We start from the raw sequence: 25,867 nt of genomic DNA, 5'->3' as shown, positions 1-25,867 counted from the left end.
TTTCCATCCCTCTCCCCCCACCCCCCGTCAGCTAACATTCCACACCACTGAGGATGCCTAGTGCCATTCTGCCATTTGGTTGAGGCTTTAGGGTTTCTTTCTAAGGATTTCTAAAGGTTTGTTGTACTTCTGCAAAGCTTGAGGTTCCCCTTTGGTTTGTATACAACAATTTCAAAGAATAAAGCCCTGCGGTAATTCTAAGAACAGAAAAAACAGTAAAAACATTTAAAGCTACACGTTTTAAAAGACTGAATTAAGAGGATGCATCTTTACACCCTTTCTAACGGCCAATTGCAATACTTGATGGAACACATTCCATGCTTTGGGGGCAACGCAGGAGAAAGGCTTCCATGTGTGCCCCACAAACAGGCCCCTGCGGGTACTGGTGCCCTCGAAAGGGCCTCTGCGGCGGAACTTAATTCTTGGGCACAGCAAGATGGGCAGTCACGTCTTAAACTGTTTCGGGCTTTAAAAGTTAAGACCAACACCCTGCATTGAGCCTGGAAAGCAACTGGCAACCCATGCAGGTCTTTCAGGACAGGTGTAATATAATCCCAAGCTTGCTGACACCTCCTCCTTGTACGGGGATGGTGCAATTTTGGCTACAGAAAGATCCATGCTATTAGTGAAGAATATAGGATGATGGTTGCTCACCAGGCAAGCAGTGCAGAAGGTTTCAAAGCAGCTGCCTAGAACAGATCTTCTCCTTCTCAACAATTTATTCTAGTTGGTATTATGTGTTGTTATATATGCTAATCTGCATACCTTGGTTCAAAGTGTCTGTGAATATCCAATCAGTTCTCCTTTTCATTTGGTTCTTAAGCTGACAGTTAAACAAAAAAAGCTTGTCATAAGACTGCCTCAAGTAATATATTGTTCCATACAATAGTATGGAACACCTGCAACATTGTTCTGTTAGTAATACCAGCTGCTCAATGCATCTGAACATACTTGATTTCTTTTAATTCCACTGCATCTTCAGCATGTTAGAGGCATCCCATTTTGAAGCATCCCATCCTTGTGAAGACAGTAGGAAAATCCTTCTAGTGGTGTGAGGAAATTCAGATAATGCACCCTGCAACTCAAAAACTTTCTATGTTCTCAGCAAGCAATGATGCTTCCTTCACTCTCTTTGGAATTATGACAGAGGAGACAATTGTACTGGGAAAAACTTGGCTTTGGGACCTTCTCCCTAAAGCATTTGAGCCCCCAGTATGCATTGATTTCTATTAATTACACTCTGAAGACAATGTGAGCCAACTTGCAATGATCTGAAAGACTGGCCAGTGGGGAATGGAACCCACAACAGAGACCATTTTGTGGCATTTCCCAAACTATGTATGTATATATTGTACTTTTTACATTTTATACCATTGGTAGCCATATCTTCCGCACAATCATGTTTCCACATACTAGGCACATTTATCAACAAAATATAATATGTATGTATGTATGTATGTATGTGTATATATGTACATGTATATGTGTGTGTATATATATATTTTTTCCAATATAATAAATTTAATTAAAACACCCAAAACAAAAACTTTAAAAAAAACCCTGCACAGATAAAATAGTTTTTAAAAACCTGGTTGAAGGTGTAACAGAACTCCAGAGATCTCTGGTTGGCATGATTCTTCCCCATTAAAAACTGGAAGAAGATCACACAGGCCAAGCTTCCATGAGACCAAGCACACATGTAGAAGGTCTAGTCCATGCCGCAAGCCATGGAGGATGGCCGGGTATTGCCTTGTTCCAGCACCCCACTGCTGCTGAGCTGCCACCAAACTCTACCCTCCAACACCCCTACCAACCAATCAGAGGAACTATTTCTCTTTTGGAAGGTTTTCAGATGTGTGTAGAGGGATGAAATGGCTGCCTGGCTATTGTATTTTCTCCTTCCCCCTGGAGAACAGAGCAGAGCAAAACTGAGTTTGCAGCAGTAGCACTCCACACCAGCCTCTCACTCTCTTTTTTTATTTTTACACAATTTCTTGCAGCAGCAGAAAGAGTGATTTTGTGTGACTGTGTGACTGTGTATCTGTAAATCATAATTAATATTAAGTGTGTGTGAAGTGTGTGTGAGGCTAGCTAATTGAATCCAGACCAGACCATGGAGGAAGACAGTTGCCTGAATACTTGCACTGATGTCCTGCTTGCGGGTTTCCCATGGGGAGCTAGCGGGCTGTTGTGTGAACAGAATGCTGGACTAGATGAACCCTTGGTCTGATCCAGCATGGTTCTTCTTATGTCAATTTTATTTTAATCTCTACTTTTTGGAGTTTTCCAAACTACTTTTTGGAGTTTTACAAACTTTTTTGGGTTTAAACTCTTATTTGAGTTTTGGCACTTTTTTTTTTGTTAAATCCATACAAAACCCATTATTATTATTATCCCACCCCACACATTCAGCTTTGCCGGCATGCTCTCTCAGTGTCCCCTTGTGCAATGGGTTGCTGCTGGGTTTTAAAGACTGCTGTTCTATGTTGCTTTGAGTGAACCATCATCATTATCATTTGTGAACCACCCAGAGAGCTTTGGCGATTGGGCGGTATAGAAATGTAAACATAAATAAATCATCTGAAAAGAGGTGGATTTTGGATGTTCTCAGAACTTGCTCCCCATGCTTATTCCTGAGTAATCCAGCCCTTCTTACTTCTGAGCTGAATTTTTGTACTGTGCTGCTTCTCACTGTTACTTCTGAAGAGACAGGGAAAGCAGTGGTTTGGGAGATGCTCTGTAGACAGGTAAGGAGATGGATTTTGGGCGCTCTTAAAACTTGTTGCTGGGTTCCAAAGACTGCTTTTCTGTGTGAGTCTGAGGATATCATCATTGTCATCATCACTGTCATTGTAGTAGCGATGCTGCTGCTGATTATGATGATGTGTGGGTTATATGGATTCCCCTCTCCCCACTCTGTTTTGCATGCATGATCTTAAAGTCACTTGATTCTCTGTGCAATGAAAGATGTTGCTGGAACAGGAAAAAACGAGTCTTTTTGTGTGGCTGTTTGAATTTTTGCTTTGTATTGGTGTTTAAAGTCCATGTGCCTCCATTTCCCCTTTCTGTGGTATGTGCTCCTGGCTGATGGGGATTCAAAATGCTGCTCTGCCTCTGATGGCCCCTTGGCTTAGCCTCTGGTGGCCATGGCCTCCCTTCTACCAACTGAATGGGCAGCAGACACCACTGCAATACAATCAAAACCAATGAAATCACTAAAATAATATTAAACAGAATTAAAGGCAGAGATTCAGAAGCCAGAGAAGATGAGAGTTAAGACTTCAAATTCAATATCATACTTAAGTGCCACTGAAGGCCAGATAGAATAAAAACATTTTGCCTGCTTAAGAAAAACATCAGGGACAGAACTAATCTAACCTCTTTTGGGAGGGAATTCAATGCATTCTTCTGTAAAAACTTTATAAACAATGGACAAGGTGTCCCTCTGGAGCCACAACCTGATAAACATATTTTTAGAATTACCAATCTGTCCTCCTCTAGGTGTCTCAATGCAGATCAATCTTTTACTCTGTGTTTCTTCCATCTCCAAATAAATAGACTAACCACTGATCATCATTTAATCATCTTTGTACAGCTCTGCTACTGAGGTCAGAAAATCCCCAGGGACCAGGCCCCAGAGTCACAAATTCTCAACATAAAGGCTGCTCTCAGTGTGATGCAACCCCATAAGCAGGAAGCAGCATGTCAATACCTAGCATGGGGAGATTTCTGAATCCTGTGCACAGCTAGATTAAAGAATATAAAAGGACATGGAAGGAATTGGGCATTTCTTTCCATAGAAAGGACATTGTTTTGTGCCCAGTTCCCAGACCCAAAGTATTGCTAAGTGAGACACTCAGCCCTTAAGTGAAGATACAAGCATACAAGGTAAGTGTAAAAAGTCTCTAACACTGGCTCTAAAATAACCTATACAAGAAGTGTAAGGTTAAAAAAAAAACATTTTTTAACAAGACCACAAAAAAAAAGCAATTTTCTCTCCCACACAGGGCTGGGTGTTGGAGACAGAAAGTTGAGGACAGTTATAATTTGAATTATGAGAAGATTCACCACTAAGCTTTGAGATATCTTTGTGTCTTTCCCTAGCAGCATTGTTATTACCTCAGCCAGAGCTAAAATGCATTCAGAACTGGTTTGCCTCACTGGAGCACTGCATGCAGCTGTTTCCTTTGGCCAGACTATTGGTAAGACGGGAGTTTGGGTGCCCTGATGGAAAGCAGAATGGGGCTCCTAAGCCTTTAATAGGCATAGAAGACATTTTGGCAGCTGCATCTTCTCATGTGATGTTGAGACAAGCTACAGAAATTCCACCTGCTGCACAACTGATAAAGGTAAAGTAGCACTGACTTGCTTTGCCTTTGGACACCCTATTGCAGTTGGCCAGTTTGATTCGCAGTGGAGAGACAAAGAAGTTATGGTTTCCCTTCCTTTTCCAAAAGCTTTGAGGGAGATAATACTAACAGACCCCATTAGTGTCCCTTTAAAAAATATATAAGGACACTTTGATTCATATCAGAGCAGGTAAAGAAGGCGGAAGCTGAAATATTTGCCTTTAAGGTTTCAATGTTTGTAAGTTACTCAATTATACACACACACACACACCCCACATAGGCAAATTTTGCATGGAAAATAAAGAGAATCATGTCAGTGTTCTTATGGAACTCCTATTCATTCAGTGGAACTGGATCAGGATTCCCCACCCAGCATATTCTGTGCTATCTTTAATCAGTTGTCTTCTGACATTACAGAGGAAAGAAGTGTTTTCCTCCCTGTAATGTTTTGAACCTTTACATAAGCAGTTACTTAAGGGACTTTTTAAATAACCAAATAATACTACGGATATATGGGCAAATCTGTCTGGACTGTCAGTTTGTGCATTTTCTGCACAAAAAGTCACACAAGGATCTTATGCAGTCCACATTTTATCCTGTGGCCATATAAGTGTGTACGTTCCTCTGAGGGGTGGGGAGCAGGGGGAAAGTTATGCAAACCTGCCCTATATTGAAGAGGTCCTCCTTCTGTGTGATTGTCTGCACAGAAATCTGGGGCTCTCGCACTTTCTAGCTATTGTCCTTGCCTTCCTTTCTTAGTAGAAAGAACACCCCCTCCTTTTCAAGGTGTAAATTTACCACATCAATTCTTCGGTACTTTCATATGTTCATTGCTTCACAGCCCCAGAACCCATCTTCTTAGTTGGATCATTAATTTTAATATTAATCTTGAACATCTATAGCTGAAGGTTATGTCCCTCACAAGCTTCCTCAATTAATCTCACTGAATGAATTATCAAAGGAGCAGGGCCCCATCTAAATGGCACCGCCTTGGCCCCCCAGCTCATCGCAACTGTGCAGCAATGCAGCTTCGAATCACCATGCCCTGCGATACAGTCGCGATGTACTGCATGCTTCCCTAAGAGACTTGCCGTGCCCCTTTTTTTGGTCATTATACTGAAATGAGCAGCTGTGCAGTTCCATGAGCGTGCGGGAGTGAGACTTCAGTGGCTGTTTTATATTTGAGGGGCTCTGCTGTGTCTTTCTGACCCTGTTTTAGGTTAAAAGTTGGTATTTTGTGCTCCTTCATTTCCGCAGCATCAGTTTGTCAGTTCCCCAGCCCGAGACTCTTGCAATGGTTCGCACTTACAAGCGTGAGCGCTATGTGCCAAGCCTTCACTCCAAAATGTTGGCCAGAGCGACGCTGATCCTTCCTCAAGACACCCCCCCACCCTTGAGTACTGCATCCACAACCATTGTGAAGATACAAAGTTGCAAAAATGTGCGAAAGTGTGATTAAATAAATGATAACTCCCCTCTGTGCATCTGCAACTACGCAGCTGCGAAGGGGTGGGGGAGCAAAGGGGCATCACAGAGTGATGCAGGCAGTACGCACACCTACAATACCCCCACTGCAAAATGCGAAGTCAGTTCAGGGATGGAGCAGATGGCCCGCAACCGTGGGGGAACCTGCAGCAAACCAAAAAATTGCAGTAAAACGACTCCTTGGAACTCCACTTTTTCCAGGCGAAAACCATGGATGGCAGCAAAGTTGCAACTATGTCATCTATCATGAGGGACCTTGACTTGCACCTGCCCCAGAGTAAAAGCCCAGTGTAGATGGGGCCCAGGTCTTCCAACACATTACTTACACAGCTGAACAGGTGTAGGTGTCACAGATTTCCTAATTCCTTAAACGCATTAAATAATTATCCTGTATTTGGTTTTTTTATACACCAGAGGGAGCAATCCTATGGCTGCTAGACAGCAGCTAGACAGCCATAGGATATGTTCTTTTCCGGGAACCGAACTCGGAGCCCACGCTCTGAGGCTGGTTCCTGGAGACCTGACCATGGCCTCAGAGGCAGCACCGGACAGCCCCATCCTCCATGCTTACAAGAGGAGCGCGGAGGGGCCAGAAAGGGGTGTGGCTGGGGGCATTCCAGGGCAGGGAGAGCATAGCGGACTGTACGACACATCCTATGTGTCGTACAGGAGCCTCCTTCCCTGCTCCGTCCACCACTATCGGCTATCTAGCTGAAAAAGCAGGGCAGGAGAAGCACAGAGGGAATGATCCCTTCAGTGCTTCTGCTGCCCTGCTTTGGATAGGCGGTCACCTCCAAGTTCAGAGGCAGCTGCCTATCTAGATAGAATTGCTCCCTTAATTACCTAACTAGGTATTCAATTCTAGCCATACAAAACTAGAATTAGAGCATATCATGCCATTAGAACATAACATGGACTTTAGCAGAACTACTCCAATGACACTCAAAAGATTAGGATGCAATGTTATTTCTTACTGAACTGAGTTCTATTGAGACCAGGCAGGAGTTGAACCTGTCTCCCAGGTACACGTGAGCACACTGAGACCTTCTGCAAAGTCCCATAAAAGCTGGTTTACATGCAGCTGAAATTAGTGTGACAGATCCACTTTTGTTCAGTATATCTACAGTTATAACTAGAACAAATGTCGCCCATCCTCACGGATAGTCAGCATAAAGGATGAGACAAGGGTATTTCAGACAGCTGTAACGTGCTTTTAACTTCTTCTTTTCTTCTTTTTTTGCTGTAGTGGCAGAACACTACACTCCTACAGCTGAGTCTGGTGCCATCTCACAATACCTCACTCTGAGGATGGACATGGACCTCCCATTAGAGCTGTAAAGAACTGGGGAGCAGGAGGCAATTGTCAGCAAATTCTTCTCACATAATTTGCTTGTAAAATGCATATGGATACTCCTTAATAGGAATTCTTCCATCTGAATTTATATACTAATCTGAACTTAATTTCCAATATTCCTAGTTATGGATTCTTGAACTGCTGATACTTAACAATACCCAAGCAGACTTCAGATTTAGGTTCCTGATCCAGCCAAAGCTGAATGCCTTTAGGTGAGCCCTTTGATCTTTCAACACATGTAGGAACTTGGAAGTGCATCCTTTGGATCTTGATAGCTCTTAAGATGCACATCTCTTCTCAAAGATTTGTTTCATGCCTTCAGAAGGCAGTGAATATCTGTCCACATTCATGCATTACTTATCCAAAGGTCATCTAAATCAGGGGTATTTATTTGTTTGTTTGTCTGGCATATAGAAGGGGAAGAAATGGAAGCAGTGACAGATTTTACTTTCTTGGGCTCCAAGATCACCACAGACGGTGACTGTAGCCATGAAATTAAAAGACGCTTGCTCCTTGGGAGGAAAGCTATGACCAACCTAGACAGCATAGTAAGAAGCAGAGACATCACCTTGCCGACAAAGGTCCGTCTAATCAAAGCTATGGTTTTCCCAGTAGTAATGTATGGCTGTGAGAGCTGGACTATAAGGAAGGCTGAGCACCCAAGAATGGATGCTTTCAAACTGTGGTGCTGGAGAAGACTCTTACGAGTCCCCTGGACTGCAAGGAGGTCAAATCAGTCCATCCTAAAGGAAATCAACCCTGAGTGCTCATTGGAAGGACAGATAATGAAGCTGAAGCTCCAATATTTTGGCCACCTAATGCGAAGAGAAAACTCCCTGGAAAAGACCCTGATGCTGGGAAAGACTGAAGGCAAAAGGAGAAGGGGACGGCAGAGGATGAGATGGCTAGATAGCATCACGGATGCAATGAATATGAACTTGAGCACACTCCGGGAGAGAGCGCAGGATAGGAAGGCCTGGCGTGCTATGGTCCATGGGGTCACGAAGAGTCGGACACGACTGAACGACTGAACAACAACAACAACAACAACAGCCAAAGCTCTCTGGGCGGTTCACAAAAATTAAAACCAAACAACACACAATAAAACAATTTAAAATATTTGTTGTTGTTCAGTCGTTCAGTCGTGTCCGACTCTTCGTGACCCCATGGACCATAGCACGCCAGGCCTTCCTGTCCTGCGCTCTCTCCCGGAGCGTGCTCAAGTTCATATTCATTGCATCCGTGATGCTATCTAGCCATCTCATCCTCTGCCGTCCCCTTCTCCTTTTGCCTTCATTAAAACCACAATATAACAATACAACCACAATAAAACCTAGCAGCAGTGCAGGAGTTTAAAATACAAATTTTTAAAACAGCAAAGCTAAAAGTTTAGAAAGCTAAAATGCCTGGGAAAATAAAAAGGTCTTCACCTGGCGCCGAAAGGAATACAATGTAGGTGCCAGGCAAACCTCACTAGGGAGCTCATTCCACAGCTGGGGTGCCACAGCAGAAAAAGCCCTCCTCCTAGTAGCCACCCACCTCACTTCCTTTGGCAGGGGCTCACGGAGAAGGGCTGCTGACAATGATCTTAAGGTCCAGGCAGGCACATATGGAAGGAGGCGATCCTTCAGATAACCTGGCCCCAAGCCGTTAAGGGCTTTAAATGTTAATACCAGCACTTTGAATCGGGCCCAGAAATGGACTGGCAGCCAGTGCAGCTGAAAAAGTACTGGCATAATATGAGCTCACAGGCCAGTCCCTGTTAACAAACTTGCTGCCCTATTTTAAACCAGCTGAAGTTTCCAGACCGTTTTCAAAGGCAGCCCCACATATAACGCATTGCAGTAATCAATGTAGGCAACCTGTAGCTCTCAGCATAATTTCATACGATCCTCAGCCTAATCTCAAAAGCCCTCTGCATCAGTTCAGACCTCTGGCATGAGTGATCTTTCCCTTCCCTGGCAGCCCATTGCATGGGAAGGAAGAGGGAGAGAGAGAAAAGGGGTGGCAGAAAGAGCAAAGGAATGACCCACCTGCTTTTGCCTCTGCCTTGCCCACCATTGGCTTCAGCTCTGGTCATCACCTTCATGCACCCCCCGTCCCAAAGATTACCCATGAGAGCATGCAGCCATAAATAAGATTTCCCACCCTTGATCTAAATTGACATAGAAGGATGAAGACCCCATAGATTTGCATATCCATCTTCCAGGTTTGCTATAATAACAGCTGATTACATAGATGACAAGTTGGTCTGTAGACAACAATAATTAAGTTAGCGTTACTTCCCCCAACATTAAGTTATCCGTGACTTCTAAGGATTCACAGGATATTCGTCAGTCTCTCTCCTTTGTTTTATAGGCTTCGTGCTCAGCTACAATGGCCCAATGGAATCAGACCACAGTGTCAGAATTCATTCTTGCAGGATTCACAGACAATCCACTGCTCCGCATTTCCCTTTTCGTGGTATTTCTAGCCATCTATGTGGTCACCCTTCTGGGAAATCTCGGGATGATTGCACTGATTCATCTTGACCCACGTCTTCAAACGCCCATGTACTTCTTCCTCAGCAACCTGTCCTTCTCAGATCTCTGTTACTCCACTGTCATTGTCCCGCAAACACTGGTGCATTTCTTGGTTGAGAAGAAAGCCATTTCATTCATTGGCTGTGCCACCCAGTTTTATTTCTATGCTGTCTTTGCCACTGTAGAGTGTCTCCTTCTAGCCACCATGGCCTATGACCGTTACGTAGCAATCTGCAACCCGCTGCTGTATCCAGCTGTCATGTCCAAGAAGGTTTGTGTTTGGCTAGTCCTGGCTTCATACCTGGTGGGGTGCGCCAATGGCATGATACATACAAACACCACCTTCCGCCTCCCCTTCTGCAACTCCAATGTCATCAACCACTTCTTTTGTGACGTACCTTTAATACTGGAGCTTGCCTGCTCTGACACTCTGCTCAACCACATCCTGCTTTTCATGATCTCTTCCCTGATCGGCCTCTGTTCCTTCCTCACCATCCTTGTCTCTTACATCTATATCCTCATCACCATCCGGAGGATCACCTCCTCTGAGGGAAGGAAGAAAACCTTCTCTACCTGTGCCTCCCACTTGATGGCAGTCACCTTGTTCTACACCACCATCCTTTTCATCTACCTGAAGCCCACCTCAAGCTACTCTGAAGGGCAAGACCAAGTTGCTGCTGTCTTTTATACAGTGGTGATCCCCATGGTAAACCCTCTGATCTACAGCCTGAGGAATAAGGAGGTGAAGGAGGCCCTGAGAAGGATAATATGGAAGAAAGGGGTTTCCACTGAGGCATAAATGACTGACTTTATTATACAAGGAGGACTTCCTCATATTGAGAATTATAACTTGCACAGGGCATCGAGCAGTGTGACTTGCTTCCATGTTCATGCATAAGACTGGGCTGGCAGTGAGGAGCAAGGATCCTATATATGCAAGATCAGTTGCCAGCCACAGATCTGTCGAGGAGCCAATCATGATGACTCATTCAGACGATGTATCTGTGCCCATTATATGCCAGCACAACAGAAGCTTGTGGGAGCTACCCTATCTTAGTAAACCTTACATGAGCCTCGAGCTAGAAAGATTTTAATGCTGAGAGCCATGGGAGAGGACAGCCCTGGATGTCCACATTCTATCATGCAACAAAAGTAAACTCTACGTATTGGTTTAGGGGATTCCCCTGCCTCAGGTTTTTCTGATATTCTGTGATAAGGATATTATTTGCTGGATTTTTCAAGTGTTGAACTATCTGGCATTTCAAACTGTGAGCAATCAGAGGTACACCACTATCTTGAGATTTGTTGGTATTACAAGCATTCAGATATTTGGGGATGTACCATTTAGGGCTTACCAACTTCATGTGTGAACATTCATAAGTGATATTAGCTTTGAAGTAAACAGGCTAATATATATGTGTGGCCACACACACACATTTAAAGCAGTTGCGGAGAGTCTTATTTTGACCAGTGCAGAGGTATATTAACCTTTCCTGTCCACACCATTTCCCCAATCGTAATCACCCCCTGCCCCCCCCGTCCCAAGAGTGCATGATGATTAGCCATGCATACCTGAGCATTTGTGGATTACATCACTGTGAGTGTTTTACTACCATAACAAATAAATGTACAAGTCTTCTTGTCTTCAAGTGTTTGCCTTAAGGTGCATAACACACCTAAACAGCAGATTATCACTGAATGCCTCTATTTATGTGTGAATAAATGAATATATTTCAATCAAGGCCAGAAAACATTTTTTTATTTATAAAATGCATTACTCGCTTTTCATTATAAAGTAACCCCAAAGCAGGGTACAAAACAAGTTAAAAGCAGAAACATCATACACGGTCAACCAAATGGCTGATATGCCGGTGGCCACGGCAAGCTTCAAACTTGACTAGTTTTGTTTTCTCATTGTTGCCCAATCTCTTTGCCCAGGTAAATTCACCACACTGTGTGAAAGGAAACTTCCCAGCAGCAATGCCTAGAAATTCCCCTTTGAGCCCTATCCTCATTCAGCGCTGGACAAGAAGAGAGCCGCTTCCACCGCCATTCACTGGACCTCATGGATAGGCAGCGCCTTGCTTTTGTCTTGAATTGGGGGGGGCATATTGCAAAATAGGGTTTCCAAAACTGGGGATGATTTTGGGGAAGAAGAATTGAAAATGTGCAAATGGTTCATGGGGAGCTGGACCAGGAGATGGGGCATTGGTGGCTCTCTCTCTCTCTCTCTCTCTCTCTCTCTCTCTCTGTCTGTCTTTATAACTTTAATGTTCAGGTGGAAGGGAAACAACAGCACTCTAAATGGCTGCCATTATTTCCCAGCTGCAGCACTAGAGTGGGGTGGGGAATGGGGAATGGTGGCCATTTAAAGAAAAAGTCTTTTCAGAACAAGAATATTTCCAGAGTCAACTCCATATCACAGTGTTCCACAGGCATTCTCCCTTCCCAACAAATGGGACCTACACTTGGATGAAGGCAACAAAAGTAGCTACTTTATTTGGTCCTTTGGTGCCTGCCATTCACCCTGCCATGGTTAACCCCTTCCCAAGCTCTTTCCTTCCTTTGCCATGCTCTCCTCGCCCCAGGAACTCTTGCTGCCACCCCTTCTAGCTCCTGCAATCAACCTCGTCATCCTACGCTGATTTTCATAAGTCAGAGGCATCTGATACACCCCCAGAGCAGAGTGCTCAAAACTCAAGGTAAACTTTTTCCCAACATCACGAATCAGGATCACAATTATCATGCTTAAATGGCTCTTTAAAAATATCACCCTTTGCTACTGCTGTAACTGAGAATGGCAGGATGCTTAATGAGGGCTAGGGAAAACTTTTCTTTAAATCTAAGTTATTGTTATGGGTTTTCCATTGGATTACTGTGAATGGATTTTCTATCGGTGTGGGTTGTCTGAGACATTCTTGGTCAGAGGAAACATATGTCTTCCTTCACTTTCTCCTCCCTTCCTTCACTGGAGATTATGTCATCCAGGTCTTTATATGTGAAAAGCCTTCAACTGGCAGTTCTGAGAGTCAGGGGAGAAAGCTGGAGAGATGGAACTGAGCTTTTCTGTTTCTGTTCTTCTGTAGGCACATGGGAGGGAACACAACTAGGCCTCAGGAAGCTGGCTAATGTGGAGTGGTTTGGGAAGCAAGGAATATTGTGGAACCAGCTGCTGCCATTCCCCTAGCAGTGCTTAGGAAGCAGCAGGTATCCCTGCAACCTGGTGATACACCTTGGTGAGAACTATTTTGGGCAGAGGGCGTGCTCATCTTTGAGCCTGCAAAGTCACCAGGATATGGAGTGGCCCAGAGTGGGGCACCAGGTATGTCTGTTGTGTGGTCAGACTCGCTGTAGTGTAGGGTATGGAGGAGAACAGCTAAGCCTCACCAGGGAGATGGGGCCAGGAGCAACATGAACTGGGCTCTGGTGGTGGCTATGAAGATTACATCCTGATATCAAGCACTTTCTGCCTACCCTCTTCACAGAGGATTTTATTTTTGTTTATTTGTTCAGTTATGTATTTGTGGCTTTTATATACTGCTGAATATCATAAAATCTCTCAAAGGATGGAGTGCATCTTTCCCCAGAGGGCTATGATTGGTTCTTGACACGCTTACCCAAATCAGATGCTCACAGCTTTTCCAGCTGGAGGGGAACTGGGAGAAGGGGCACTCAGGGGCACTGATAGCTCCATTGATCCCAAAGTCTATAGAGCTTATGAATTGATGACACTTTCAGGAGACTCCTTGCCACACACACTAGTGGGCTAGCAATGAGGAGCAAGGATCCTTGTCAGAACTAATCATAGAATCATAGAACAGTAGGGTTGGAAGGGGCCTATAAGACCATCAAGTCCAACCCCCTGCTCAATGCAGGAATCCAAGTCAGAGCATCATCTTGAATGCCTCCAGTGTGGGAGAGCACTGGGCCCAGGACTGAGCCCTGCGGTACCCCACTCATTACCTCTCCCCAGTTTGAGAAGAATCCAATGCTTTGAGCCAAGATGGGATCACTTTTGCTGGATTGTGTTGAGGGGAGGCTGGTGGTTCCAATTTCGGTGGGGCAGAGATTCCATTCTGAGTTTTAGTTAAAACCAGACAGAAGTCTACAGGAGCTACCCAAGGTGCTGGACCCATTTGGGGGATAGGGTCCAGCATCTTGGATAGCTCCTTTAGGCTTCTGGCTGGTTGTAACTAAAACCCAGAATGGAATCTCCACCCCACCGAAATTGGATCCACCAGGCTCCCCGGATTGTAGCCCATCAGATCTGTGCTTTGTATCTGTTGCATCATCGCCACTCACCTACCTTCTAAGCAATGTTTTTCTTTTGAAAGGGCATCTTTAAATGATACTTCAATGGGATAAATTTTTGCACTGGAAAGCAAGGAGATAATTGTTACTGTCACCTGAGACTTGAGTTATTTGGAGGACAAAGTCCCAGTTCTAAACTCATACTATAGTCCCTTGTGAATAGCACAACCTCAGAGATCTTAACATGTTTGCATCAGGCAGTTCAACAATATTTAAGAATTTGTAGGTGTCATAATGAAACTGTCATTCAGCCATCTTCTCCCTGGAAATTGTACCCATGAAAGAGAATGGAGCATAGAGTAAAGATTCAGCATTACGTCCATCCTCACCGGTGCACCAGAACAAATCTGAGATAAGGATCTCAAAATGACTGGAAGAGGAAAATGTGCTAGCAGGCCACAGGGAAATGGGTGAGTATCATTTTTACTTCAAATTAAAAGTTGGTTGCTTCCACACTAGCTCTTCTTTCCTGAATTGTTTCCTTTCTTGTTTCTCTCACTTTATATGAGGAATCCACACCAAGTCACTGTGAAATCATTGCATTCTGGGGTTTTCTGTGTCATCCTCCTGTTGTTGTTGTTGTTGTTTTCCAGACCTGGGGTTTTTCTATTTATTTATTTTTACTGTGAATAAAAATGAAGCTTTAGCCTGTCCAGAGTAGACTGACAAAGTGCTATTGATTCACCTGGTTGCCACTTCCACCATCACATATCCCTTCCGACATTACAGCCTGCTTTATGGTTCTTCCCTATATACACACACACAGAGATTTTTCTTCCTGTGCTCTGAGCTGGAGGTGGGGTCTTCACCCTGGAGCACTGAGCTGTAGAGAGGCCACCCTCCTCCTCAGTCAGTAGAAGAGGACAGAACTCTTGCTCACCCACACTGAGGCATACAGCTCTGCAGCTCCATATTTAGGGAGAGAGGTTTCTGCCTTCTACTCCTGGCTTGGGGGAAGGAATGGGAGGGGAGCTGAAACAGGAATCCACACATTTCAGCTGGCCTTCGTAGCCAACGTTTTCCCCCTGCTAGCCAGGTGTGAAGCCCAGTCCACCATGATACTGCCACAAGAGCCCTCTTCACACATTGTTCATGTGTAGGGCAGTCCCATGATGAAGCTGGAGTGCAGCTGTGCTTCTTACCCCAGCGTCACATCCCTGTGTTAGCCGTGCCCTCCACAGTCCAAGCACTCAGTGTACTTGTCTGCAAATGAGCCACTTCAGGGTGCAGGCAGCAGCTCATGCCCAGGGCTCCGGGTGATCAGGATTCTCCCCGAAAAGGTGGGGAAAGCATTACTTTGGCCAGTGACAATGCAATCCTACACATAGTCACTCATAAGTAATCCCCATTGAGTTCAATGGGAAATGTGTATAGAATTGAAGCCTAAGATGCCTGTTTTAATTCCTTACCCAATACTTCTTATTACAAGAGCATCTCAGTACCAGCCTAAAATCCTGCATTTCAAATGGGGCTTTCTGCTTCTGTTCTAAATGCAGGATCATGACGGACTCCCTTTACATGAGCTTCCCTCCCCCCTCCTTCCCCCCTCTTTTTCCCTTTTATTTGAGTCTTCTATATGTTTCATTATATAGCCGCTAGATGGTGCTGTGGTCTAGCTCATCTTATTGTGGGTTTTTCTCTTTTCACGAGGGAGCTCAACAGGCTTCAGTTTGATAGCTTATTATCTCCAATCTTTTAAAAAATGGAATAAAGATAACTTAGTGTGAGACGCCCTGGTGGTTAACAATGTCATCTAAATAACGCACAAACTTCCGTGAGTAACCAATCGCAATAGCAGGATAAAAGCTCCATGTGGAGAAGCCCCCAAAGTAAAGAAAGAGTGTTGGGCGGGGGGAGGATGTTCCAGAAGCAAGAGTCCTAAAAGACTATGAACTTTTGTGGCTTGATTTTTCATAGGTTACAGTTACAATGGATGGGTGATTCCAGACCAGGCTTTTATCCTGCAATTGCCTTGTCTCAAACAAGGAATTCGACAGGGGATCCAGATTATAGCGTCTTCTATTTGTAACTTTACTGTCTTTTTCCACCACTGCTTCCATCTCTTTTTCTTACTGGGAAAAAAAAAAGCTGTTAAGCAGGAAAGACAGAATACATGCATAAAGCCTTTTCATTTGTAGCCCTCCATCTAAAAGCACCCTAACTTTCAGATTCAGTTTTTCCAGCTAGCGCAATGAAATCTTCTGACAGAGAGTTTGAATAGGCCATACTCTGGGTTATTTCATTTTTCTTAATTCAGGGGTTATGATGAAAACAGAGTTTTGAATGTAAGGTCCTTCATATAGGGATCTCAGAAATGAATAGCCTTAAAAATTTGTTTTAGAAGTGAGTAAAACTGGGGGTTGCAAAATCTGCTGTATTCCAATTATAATACTTCCTCACTTCTGACTGCAAATTTTGCCTCCTCATTACGTTCTTCTGAGGATGCTTCCAGACAGAGGACTCCTGGCTCTTACAAGCAAAAGGCAATGTATGGCTATTTCTTCTTTTCCTCCTTAATGGATTTTTTTCAGGTAAGATGTAGGGATGTCAGAGAATTCTGCCATGGATCTCGGTGAGGCCGAATGCCAGTGCATTTGGCCCCCCGAAATCCGTGGTGGAATGAAGGCCCGCCCCACGAAAGGCACGCGAAACGGAGCACTTACCTGCTGCCGTCCGCGCTGACTTGCATTCACTTCCTCATCATAGCTGTGAAAGGCTATATAAATAATTACATAGCCTATCACGGCTAATGCAGGGAAGCCATTTGCGTCCCTGCAGAGGCCGTAATAGGCTACATAAGTATTTATGTAGCCTATCATGGCAAGCTAAAAAAACAAACAAACCAGCATACGCAAATGGCGGCGGCTACAGCAGCCGCTATTTGCATTCCCTTTTTTTCACTGTTTTAGCCTACAAAAATATTTACGTAAGCTATTACGGTGAAAAAAAGGGGAACGCAAATAGCATAGTGGGCACTATTTGCGCTCCTTTTTTTCCCGCCATAATAGCTTACGTAAATATTTACAAAGGCTAAAACAGCCAAAAAAAAAGGAACGCAAATGGCGCCCACTACTCTATTTGCATTCCCCTTTTTTTTCGCCGTAATAGCTTATGTAAATATTTACGTAGGCTAAAACAGCAAAAAAAAAAGGGAATGCAAATGGTGGCCGCCGTAGCTGCCACCATTTGTGTACGCTGTTTTTTGTGGGGGGGGGGTTGCCTGCAGGCTGCCCAGCAGCTGGATGTCTGGCTGCGGGCGGCCCCGGCCAGCGGCTCCGCAGAATCTCCACAGAGCGGAGCCGGCCAGGTTAGGATTTTGGGGGGAAGTGCAGAGCGCCTCCCCCTCACTGCGAATCACCCCATCGAAAAGGTAGGTGACTTTCATACATCCCTAGTAAGATGGAAGCTCTTTGATGAGCTTCCGCCAGGCTTTAAAAGCCTGGCTGTTCAGGTGGGCATTTGGGGTGGGTTAGGGTTTTTTAGAGCAGTGTTGTTTTGTTATTTTGTTGTTGTTGTTCATTTGATTATGTAAATTTGTTATTAGTATTGTATGCTGCCTAGAGTAGCCAAGTAGCTGGCCAGATGGGCAGCTAATCAATCAATCAATCAATCAAATAAATAAATAAATAAATGGAAGAATCAGTGGGAAAACATAGGAGGGCTACAAATGGATGATGATGACATCTGGATGCCCTGCAATCCCATGCAGACTTACATGGAAGTACGCTCCATTGCACTTGCTCATGAGCAAGCATGCATAGGATAAAGCTGTAAAAGAAACTGAGCATTTGCCTAACAAAAGTCTTCTGTCCTCTCTAATGCAATCATTACATTTCTAATAAGTAGCTAAATCTTCTTTACAAAGAACTGTTACTATTTCAAAGTGCACGCTGTATTCTTCTGACATTTTAGATTGCTTGTCTGAGTGAAGAGCCCTGTGAGATCTGGAAGGTCCAGTGCTCACCATGACCCCATTACCAAGAAGAGTCCATAGTCATGCCTCCACCCCACCCCAGGATACGTACATGCTACTAATATCCTGCACTCCAGGTGATGACATCATTGCTCCCATTCTGAAAAAGTCCCAGAGCTGTGTTCAGTTCTTCATTACACCACTGGTAGTGTTGGTGGAAAGATCCCACTGGGTCTTAGAGAGGCTTGCAAGGCAATGTGATACTTGCAAGTAGGGATGTCAGAGAAATCTGCAACAGATTCAAACAAGTTCAGATTTCGATGACTTTGATCTGCCAACTCCGCAGCAGACCAGCTTTTTCCAAGTCATGCAGGATCCATGGACTTGCAGACTGGGTTTTCACTGGGGGGGAGGACTTACACTCATTTGCTTTACTGCTAATTCACATTCAACAATTTGCAAATTAGCACAAGTAGAACGAAATCCTGGTTAAGAATATCTGGTTCCATCAGTGAGCAGACAACAGAACGAAAGATGCCTGACAGTCTGCAAAACACTGATGGAATAGATTTAACAAAATCTGTCCATCCCTATTTGCTAGGACTGGGCACTGCTTCAGTCCGAAGCCCGAATACCGAGTTGAAGGGGGCTAATTCGTAGGTGCTGCCCCATGATATGAGGTGGAGCAGAATAGCAATGAGGCGCTCCAAAGCGAAGCGGCTTGTATATGAAGTGCCTTGTCCAACTCGGCAATTCATTCTGAGCAGCCCAGACAGCCTGGCACCAAAAGTATCAACTTGAAAAAGTTCAGCAAGGGGTTGAGGAGGAGGGAGGGGGAGGGGAGAGGAGGGGGGGAGGGAGGGGGAGGGGGGAGTTTTGGCAAATGGAAACTAGTTCCCAAATCAGGGCTGAACATAACCCAGCAGTCTCTAATCAGTGACAGTGGTGAAGGAGGGGGGAAGACTGAATAACTGGAGAAAAATGGCTGCATTTCAGAGACAGAGTTCATTCTGGTGGTGTTACTTAGGGATGTGAGAACCCGCCCCTGTCCGGGTTCTCCAGATGCTCCCCCAGCCCCTGCTCTGCTCGCCAGTCCCTCCGCCTCCACCACAATCAGCATGTTTTTAAAAAACATGGAAACTGGAAGTCTATGTGCACCGACCGATACACAAAAAGCGCCATGAGTCTTGAGTATATGGGCGATACACAGCATTTTTCGCGTATAAGTCTATGCATGCACATAGAGTTATATCCAAAAAGTGCTGTGAATTGCCCAGGCAGGAGGAGGAGGGGGCGTGGTGCACACCCCAGCTGCTAGCCATCTCCTCCTTGCGAGCAGGAGACGACTAGCGGCAGGGGCATGTGCCACACCTCCTACTACTACTACTTGGTCGGCTGTCAAGGACAGCCAACCAGCAGCATGGTGCGTGCCCTCGCTGCTAGCTAGCTGTCTCCTTTCCATGAGCAGGCTAGTGGTCCCTGACAGCCAAGCAGGCAGGGGGAGGAGGGGGCGATGCGGGGCTGAGGGGTAGAGCTCTTTGCTTTGAGAGTTTTTGTGGGGGGGAAAACAAATTTCAGCTGCGCCTAGCACAAAAAGTACTGGGCCAAACTGTCTGAAACTTGGCAGGTGGGATCCTCTCCCTGGGGGCAGAGAGGACCCCGGATGTCATATATTTATCATGGAAACTGAAAAGGTTATGGCCATTTGTGTTTTCCCATGCAAGTCAATGGGAAAACGCCCAAACTGAGTGATCCAGATATCCAAATCTTGCTTCGGATCCAGATCCAAGTCGAAGAGGGAGGGGTCCAGATCAGTCCGAGTCAAAGTGGGGCTGATTTGAAGGGTCCAAAGTGGCATCCAAAGCAAAGCAGGAGGTCCGTGCACAGCCCTACTGTTTGCAAGCCTCTCCAAAGCTCAGTGCTTTAAAGTGTGGAACACTAATTGGAATTTAGTGCTGTTTGGAACCACAACTATATTTCCACTTCCAGCTGATTGTTGGAGAGCAATTCCTGTGCAGTGCCAAAGGCACTTCATGGAGGAAAGACCTTTATCACAGTTGGCCAGATAACACTTCCCAATCCGTAAGCTTGTGGTAGGTGCACGTAGACCCACTCCATCTTCCTTTCATCTCTAGTTTTGCAAATTAAATGAACAAGAGAGGAAGTGCAAAAGATCTTTGTGTATCCCTCAACTCAGCCAGCCCAGGTGAATTTATGTCAGCCAGTACTGGGAGGTGGAGTGGTTGTCTTGATGAGAAGCCTGCATGGAACCATTTCGTGTGGAAGTGTCCAAGTGTTGCAGAGCAAGAGAGACCATACCTGTGAAAGATACCCTTGGTGAAAGGATGTGTATGAGATGAAACATTTGTATTGACTTGAGGGTTATAACTTCCCTAAAAGTCACCCCCGTTTCAGAATCTCGGGGCAACAGCTATAAAAACCCTCTTCCTAGAAGCTACTGATATTATTTCCTTAATTGCATAGAACTGGAGCAATGCTCTTCCATCATGTTTCAATGGGCAAGGGGAAATATGTTTAGATTCATTCATTTCATAATTATATTGCCCAGTAGCTGAAGCTATATGAATTATTTGCTTTTGTTCTGCACAGTACAAGAAGATGAGAAATCATTCTACAGTATACGAATTCATTTTTGCAGGATTCACTGACTCTCCAACACTGCAGATCCCTCTCTTCATTTTCGTCCTAGTAGTATATGTTATCACACTGATAGGAAATGCTGGAATGGTCTTTTTAATCAGAATTAACCCACAGCTTCACACCCCCATGTACTTCTTCCTTAGCAACCTGTCCTTTGTGGACCTCTGCTACTCCACTGTTGTCACACCAAAGATGTTACTGGACCTGGTTATGAGCAGAAAAACTATTTCACTGACTGGATGTGCCCTGCAGATGTGGCTTTTTGTTCTTTATGCAACAACTGAGAGTTTCCTCTTATCTGCTATGGCATACGACCGGTATATGGCCATTGCCAACCCGCTACTCTATACAGCAATTATGTCACGAAGAGTTTGTGCCCAACTGGTAATCATTCCCTACCTTTTTGGAATGGCAAATGCCACAACACAAACAACCTTCTCTTTTCGACTAATTTTCTGTAACAGCAACATAATTAAACATTTCTTCTGTGACATCCCTGCTGTCATATTGATCTCCTGTTCAGATACTAGACTCAACAAGAGGGTGCTTTTTGGTCTATCTTGCAGCTTTGGCATTGTGTGCATGTCTGTTATCATTGTCTCCTATACCTACATAGTCATTGCCATCCTGAGAATTCGCTCCAATGAGGGAAGGCGCAAAGTTTTCTCTACCTGCTCAACCCATCTCACGGTTGTGTCTATATTTTATGGGACACTCTTCTTTATATATGTGCGTCCCAGCTCCAGCTCCAGCACAAACTCTTCATCAATAAATGGGGACAAAATGGTCTCTATGTTCTACACAATGGTGATTCCCATGCTGAACCCCTTGATCTACAGCCTGAGGAACAAAGAGGTGAAAGATGCCCTGAGAAGATTGATCTGGGGGGAAAGCTCCCTATAGAATAAAAAGTCATGTATTGGATTCAATCATTCCCTGATAATGTAATGTAAAGGAAAGAATGGATCAGTTAAAATAACTCAATTTATGGCATAAATCAGGTTACCCTTTAAATTAACTGTGTTTGGCAAGAAAGAGTAAATTATTGCTAGGAATACAGAAGAGACCCAGCAGCTTCTGAGATTCTAAAACAATGTTCAGGCTTCCTTATCTAGGGGCTGAGGATTAGGTAAGAGTTAAAGCAAAATTTATAAAATGGAAATAGCATGTGAAGAAGTGATGAAGAGATTAGGTGCTGGAGTGGTAATATTTAAATAATGCTTTAGAAAATGTTGGTATTGAATCAATCTTTCGGTCAATGGTGAAAAGAATATATATTTCAACAAAGTGTTGTTGTTGTTGTTCTTAATTTTATTCCAGTGGATCCAATGCCCTGTCAGACATCCACCCCATTCCCTCATCCCTGAGAAACATTTAGACCAGCTCAATGGGAGGAACTGATTTTTTTTCTCTGTCCATGGGCAGAGAAAAAATATGGAAGTCCCTCCTTCTCCTGGCTTCCTCTGACAGGACATAGGAAGGAACAGAACCTCTGATATCAGAGGTTCTGCTCAGAGAACATAGGATTGCTCTCTTAACATCGTATTATCAAGCTTTATGTAGCAAAGTGGTGGTTTGACAAATATACCAATAATATCTGGGAAGAACTTGAATAAGAAGGGTCTGGCTTCCTAGTGAAATCCTTATGCTTTGTTTTTTGTTTGTTTGTTTAAGGAATGTGCAGTAAATATTCAGCATCCTTTGATTCTTGATTCAATAGTGAGAGTATGGAACAATGGAACAAAATTAAGGCAAGATGATGCCTTAATTATTTTAAGTACTTATTTTACATATTTTCAAGATTTGCCTCCATCTGTAAGATCTGACAGGAAAGGAATCTTGCCACTTAATTTTAAATGATATGGTATTAAATCATTTGTCAAGATTTGTTATCCACTTGAATGGGAAATATCTGTTTTATTTCCATACTTTTCAGATCAAATCGTCCTTAATACAGTGGTTGACAACTAACAATCAGACAATTAATGAGTGTGAAAATATATTTGTGCTATCAAATAATAACATGTTACAGGAAGATTTTGTAATGTATTGAGAGAGATAACATTAAATCTAATGGCAAAGGTACTGAGGAGGTACTAATACCAGCTGAGACTTGGTCAAATCTTTGGCAAATTGGGCCAGCTACATCTGGTAGAATAAGGTTAAGACAATTACTGGAAAACCATGTTCCTCAGATATGTTACCCAAGCCAAAGTTAAGAATATTTATCAAACCATTTCAGCTAGCTGGGGGAAATCCTCTTTACATAAGAGCCTGTAAGGTACATACATATGTTCTGGAAGTGACATCTGAAATAGCTGGAACAGTTACCTCTTCCCCCACTCCCAAATCACTTTTATTAAGAATAACAGAGGATCTTGTACCTAAAGAAAAGGCAGTTTTTATATTGAACTTAAATGAAACAGCGAAGGTGATAATGAAAAACACTGAAAGAACATTTATCAGTAGGGGCCCAGATTGGATGATATTTCTCCCCTGATCCAGACCATCATAGATAAAATCTAGAAATCAGCCATTCAATTTGGCCTGTGTGCATTGGGTATTAGGCATGTAGTCTTCATTCAAGCACAACATTCCCACATTAACAGCTGGTGGTGTTGGAGATGTGACTGATGTGCTATGTGGACAGGGAGAACAGGCACACTCTTGCGCCCCTCCACACAAAGGGCCACATTGGAGAAGCAGTGTTGCCCAACCCAGCCCTAGATGGATGGCTAAGCAAGGTTTGGAACATCTTAATATTAACAAAATTGACACATTTTTATTAAATTGAGGGAGGGAAAATTAAGAAAGTGTGTGTGTTCGAAACTGGTCTACTTTTATTTTGTAGTATAGTTATAATTGCTGATACACTATTATTTATGGGAGAGCTTAGGCTATTGGGCAGTACAGAAATGAAATGAAATGAAATGAAAAAAATTAATAAATAATTGGATTGTATTTGCTTTTTTGTTAATAAAAATAATTTAAAAGAAAGAATGGGAAATTGTGTATTGGCTTCAACTGTTCTGAGGTGGATTCAAGCCAGTATTTTTCTCAAGAAAGAGAAAAGGGGGCAGGAGGGGATTCATTCTTCCATTATTCCACCATGCACACACAAATATATAACATGAAGATGAAGTTGTCTATATGACAATCCTGAATATAGCAGTTTTCAGGAAAAATTGAAATGGATAACCGAGAGGCCGCAATTCAGCCAAAGTTAGTTATGACTTAACCACATTGTAAGTAATTGGTCTTGGGTTTATTGAGACTTAACTGGGTTCATTTGCTTCCAAGAACTGGTAATGAATCACTTTAAACTAGGGATGTTGGAGAAATCTGCAACAGAATCAACCGAGTTCAGATTTCTATGAATCCAACCCCCGGATTCCAAAGCAGATTAGCTTTTCCCAAGTCAAACAGATTCTGCGGACTTGCAGACCAGCTTTTGAACTTTCTGGAATTTTACGGAAATTTAGTCATAGAAAAATATGTAAAATTTAAAAAACACTGGCCAAAAATGCACATTTCCCCCATAGGCTAAAGCATGAAAATGTACATTGAGGGGAAGGAATTGTGAATTTGGGGGGATTTGTGCATTTTCGCAGGGGTACATTTGCACAAATTTGGGAAATTGGAAAAAAAATCCAATTTTGTCAATGAGCGGATGATGGAACAAAAGGCCTCTGACCATCTGCGACACACAGATAGAACAGCTTTGTACATCCCTTCTTTAAACCTTGTTTAATCTTTTCTTTATATGTTTATATCTCACATCATCAGTAGATGAACACAAGATAGCATCCATGTTTTATACTGTACGACCATCGTAAGCTGACCAGACTGCTTATCCATAAAGCCCGGGATTGTCTGCTCTGATGGGCAGGTGCTCTCTGGGTCTTCTGCAGGGGTCTTTCACACCAGCTGCTATCTGCTCCTTTTAATTGGAGATGCCAGAGATGGAATCTGGGACATTTTGCATGCAAAGCAGATGCTCAGCCACTGAGAGGGAGCCTGGTGTGGAAGACCCCACCAGCTGAGAGACGGAGGGAGGCAACATCGGTGTGAGCTGGGGAGCCAAGCCAGCCTGGTTTAAAAAACAACAACAACATTCCCATTGCCAAGCTGACTTTATATGCCACTTTTGTATGTTAACGTTTTAATATCTTGTCTAATGAAATGTCAACGTATCTTACAGTTATTTCTGCACAGGTTTATAAACTCCATATGTTAAATAATTGTGTAGACATAGAAGTATATTTTTGATCATCAGAACAACATCTGTTTTAGAGTCTTCTCCCCACTTTCTCCTTTACTCCTCAACCAATTATGTAAAACTTTTCATCTTTTTATTATATTCAGAGGCCCCTCATAATGTGAGGCTCTACACTTTAGCTTACTTAGCTTGTGCCTAAGTCTGTTATTGCTTAAACGTGTTGATCAGTGTCCGTAAGGGAGCAATCCTATGGCTGCTAGACAGCGGCTAGACAGCCATAGGATATGCTGTTTTCTGGGAACCAGCCTCAGAGCCTGCACTCTGAGGTCGGTCCCCAGAGAACCGACCTCCCCGCACTTCCACGCTGCTTTGGAGGCAGAGTGGGACAGCCCCGTCCCCTGCACTCGCAAGAGGAGCACGGAGTGGCCGGAAGGGGGCGTGGCTGGGGGCGTGCCATGGTGGGCAGAAATGCCTATATGACACATCCTATATGTGTCGTACAGGAGCCTCCTTCCCCGCTCCATCCTCCAGCGGCTAGACAGCCACAATCGGCTGTCTATCCAAAACAGCAGGGCAGGAGAAGCGCAGAGGGAATGACCCCTCTGTGCTTCTCCTGCCCTGCTTTGGATAGGCGGTCGCCTCCAAGTTCGGAGGCGGCGGCCTATCTAGATAGGATTGAGCATACACTAAAATCTCTGCTGGAGCAAGTATGATCGACAATTAGCAGAGACTCTTCGTTTTGCCTATTATACGGCAGTGAGGATGGCAAAAAAATCTTACTATACATCTATTATTTCAGCCTCAAAATGTCACCCAGCAGAATTGTTTCGAGTGGTGAAGGGCCTGTTGGGATCTCGCTCAGGCTCAGAGAAACTGGGATTGGAAACCTCAGTCATCTGCTGTGATAAGTTTGCTAGGCACTTCCAGGAGAAAGTCTCTCATATTCGCTCAGAACTTGACGCCACAGTTACTGCAGAGTCTGGGGAGGTGTCCAGTGTTCCATCTGGTTGTGTTTCCTGGGATCAATTGCAGTTGTTGCAGCCTGATGATGTG

General features: G+C 43.9%; 2 protein-coding genes across 2 annotated transcripts; both read left to right on the top strand.

Moving 5' to 3' along the window:
• The first annotated feature begins 9,564 nt into the window (after positions 1-9,564).
• LOC146358058 (olfactory receptor 5AP2-like) lies at positions 9,565-10,509 on the top strand. Its single transcript, XM_084828980.1, has one exon. It carries the CDS (start codon positions 9,565-9,567, stop codon positions 10,507-10,509), a length of 945 nt encoding a protein of 314 aa, XP_084685106.1.
• Positions 10,510-20,553: 10,044 nt separating this feature from the next.
• LOC146358057 (olfactory receptor 5G9-like) lies at positions 20,554-21,498 on the top strand. Its single transcript, XM_084854009.1, has one exon. It carries the CDS (start codon positions 20,554-20,556, stop codon positions 21,496-21,498), a length of 945 nt encoding a protein of 314 aa, XP_084710135.1.
• Positions 21,499-25,867: the final 4,369 nt, after the last annotated feature.

The sequence above is a fragment of the Heloderma suspectum genome, chromosome 1 (assembly GCF_057233095.1).
Source record: "Heloderma suspectum isolate Gila_16-S chromosome 1, 16-S_ref, whole genome shotgun sequence".
NCBI lineage: Eukaryota > Metazoa > Chordata > Lepidosauria > Squamata > Helodermatidae > Heloderma > Heloderma suspectum.
Note: the sequence above shows the minus strand (reverse complement) of the source record. Positions and strands in the feature narration are given on the sequence as shown.

What these genes read in the sequence shown, in the direction of transcription:
- LOC146358058 (XM_084828980.1), top strand. Translation starts at nt 9,565, where the DNA reads ATGGCCCAATGGAATCAGACCACAGTGTCAGAATTCATTCTTGCAGGA.
- LOC146358057 (XM_084854009.1), top strand. Translation starts at nt 20,554, where the DNA reads ATGAGAAATCATTCTACAGTATACGAATTCATTTTTGCAGGATTCACT.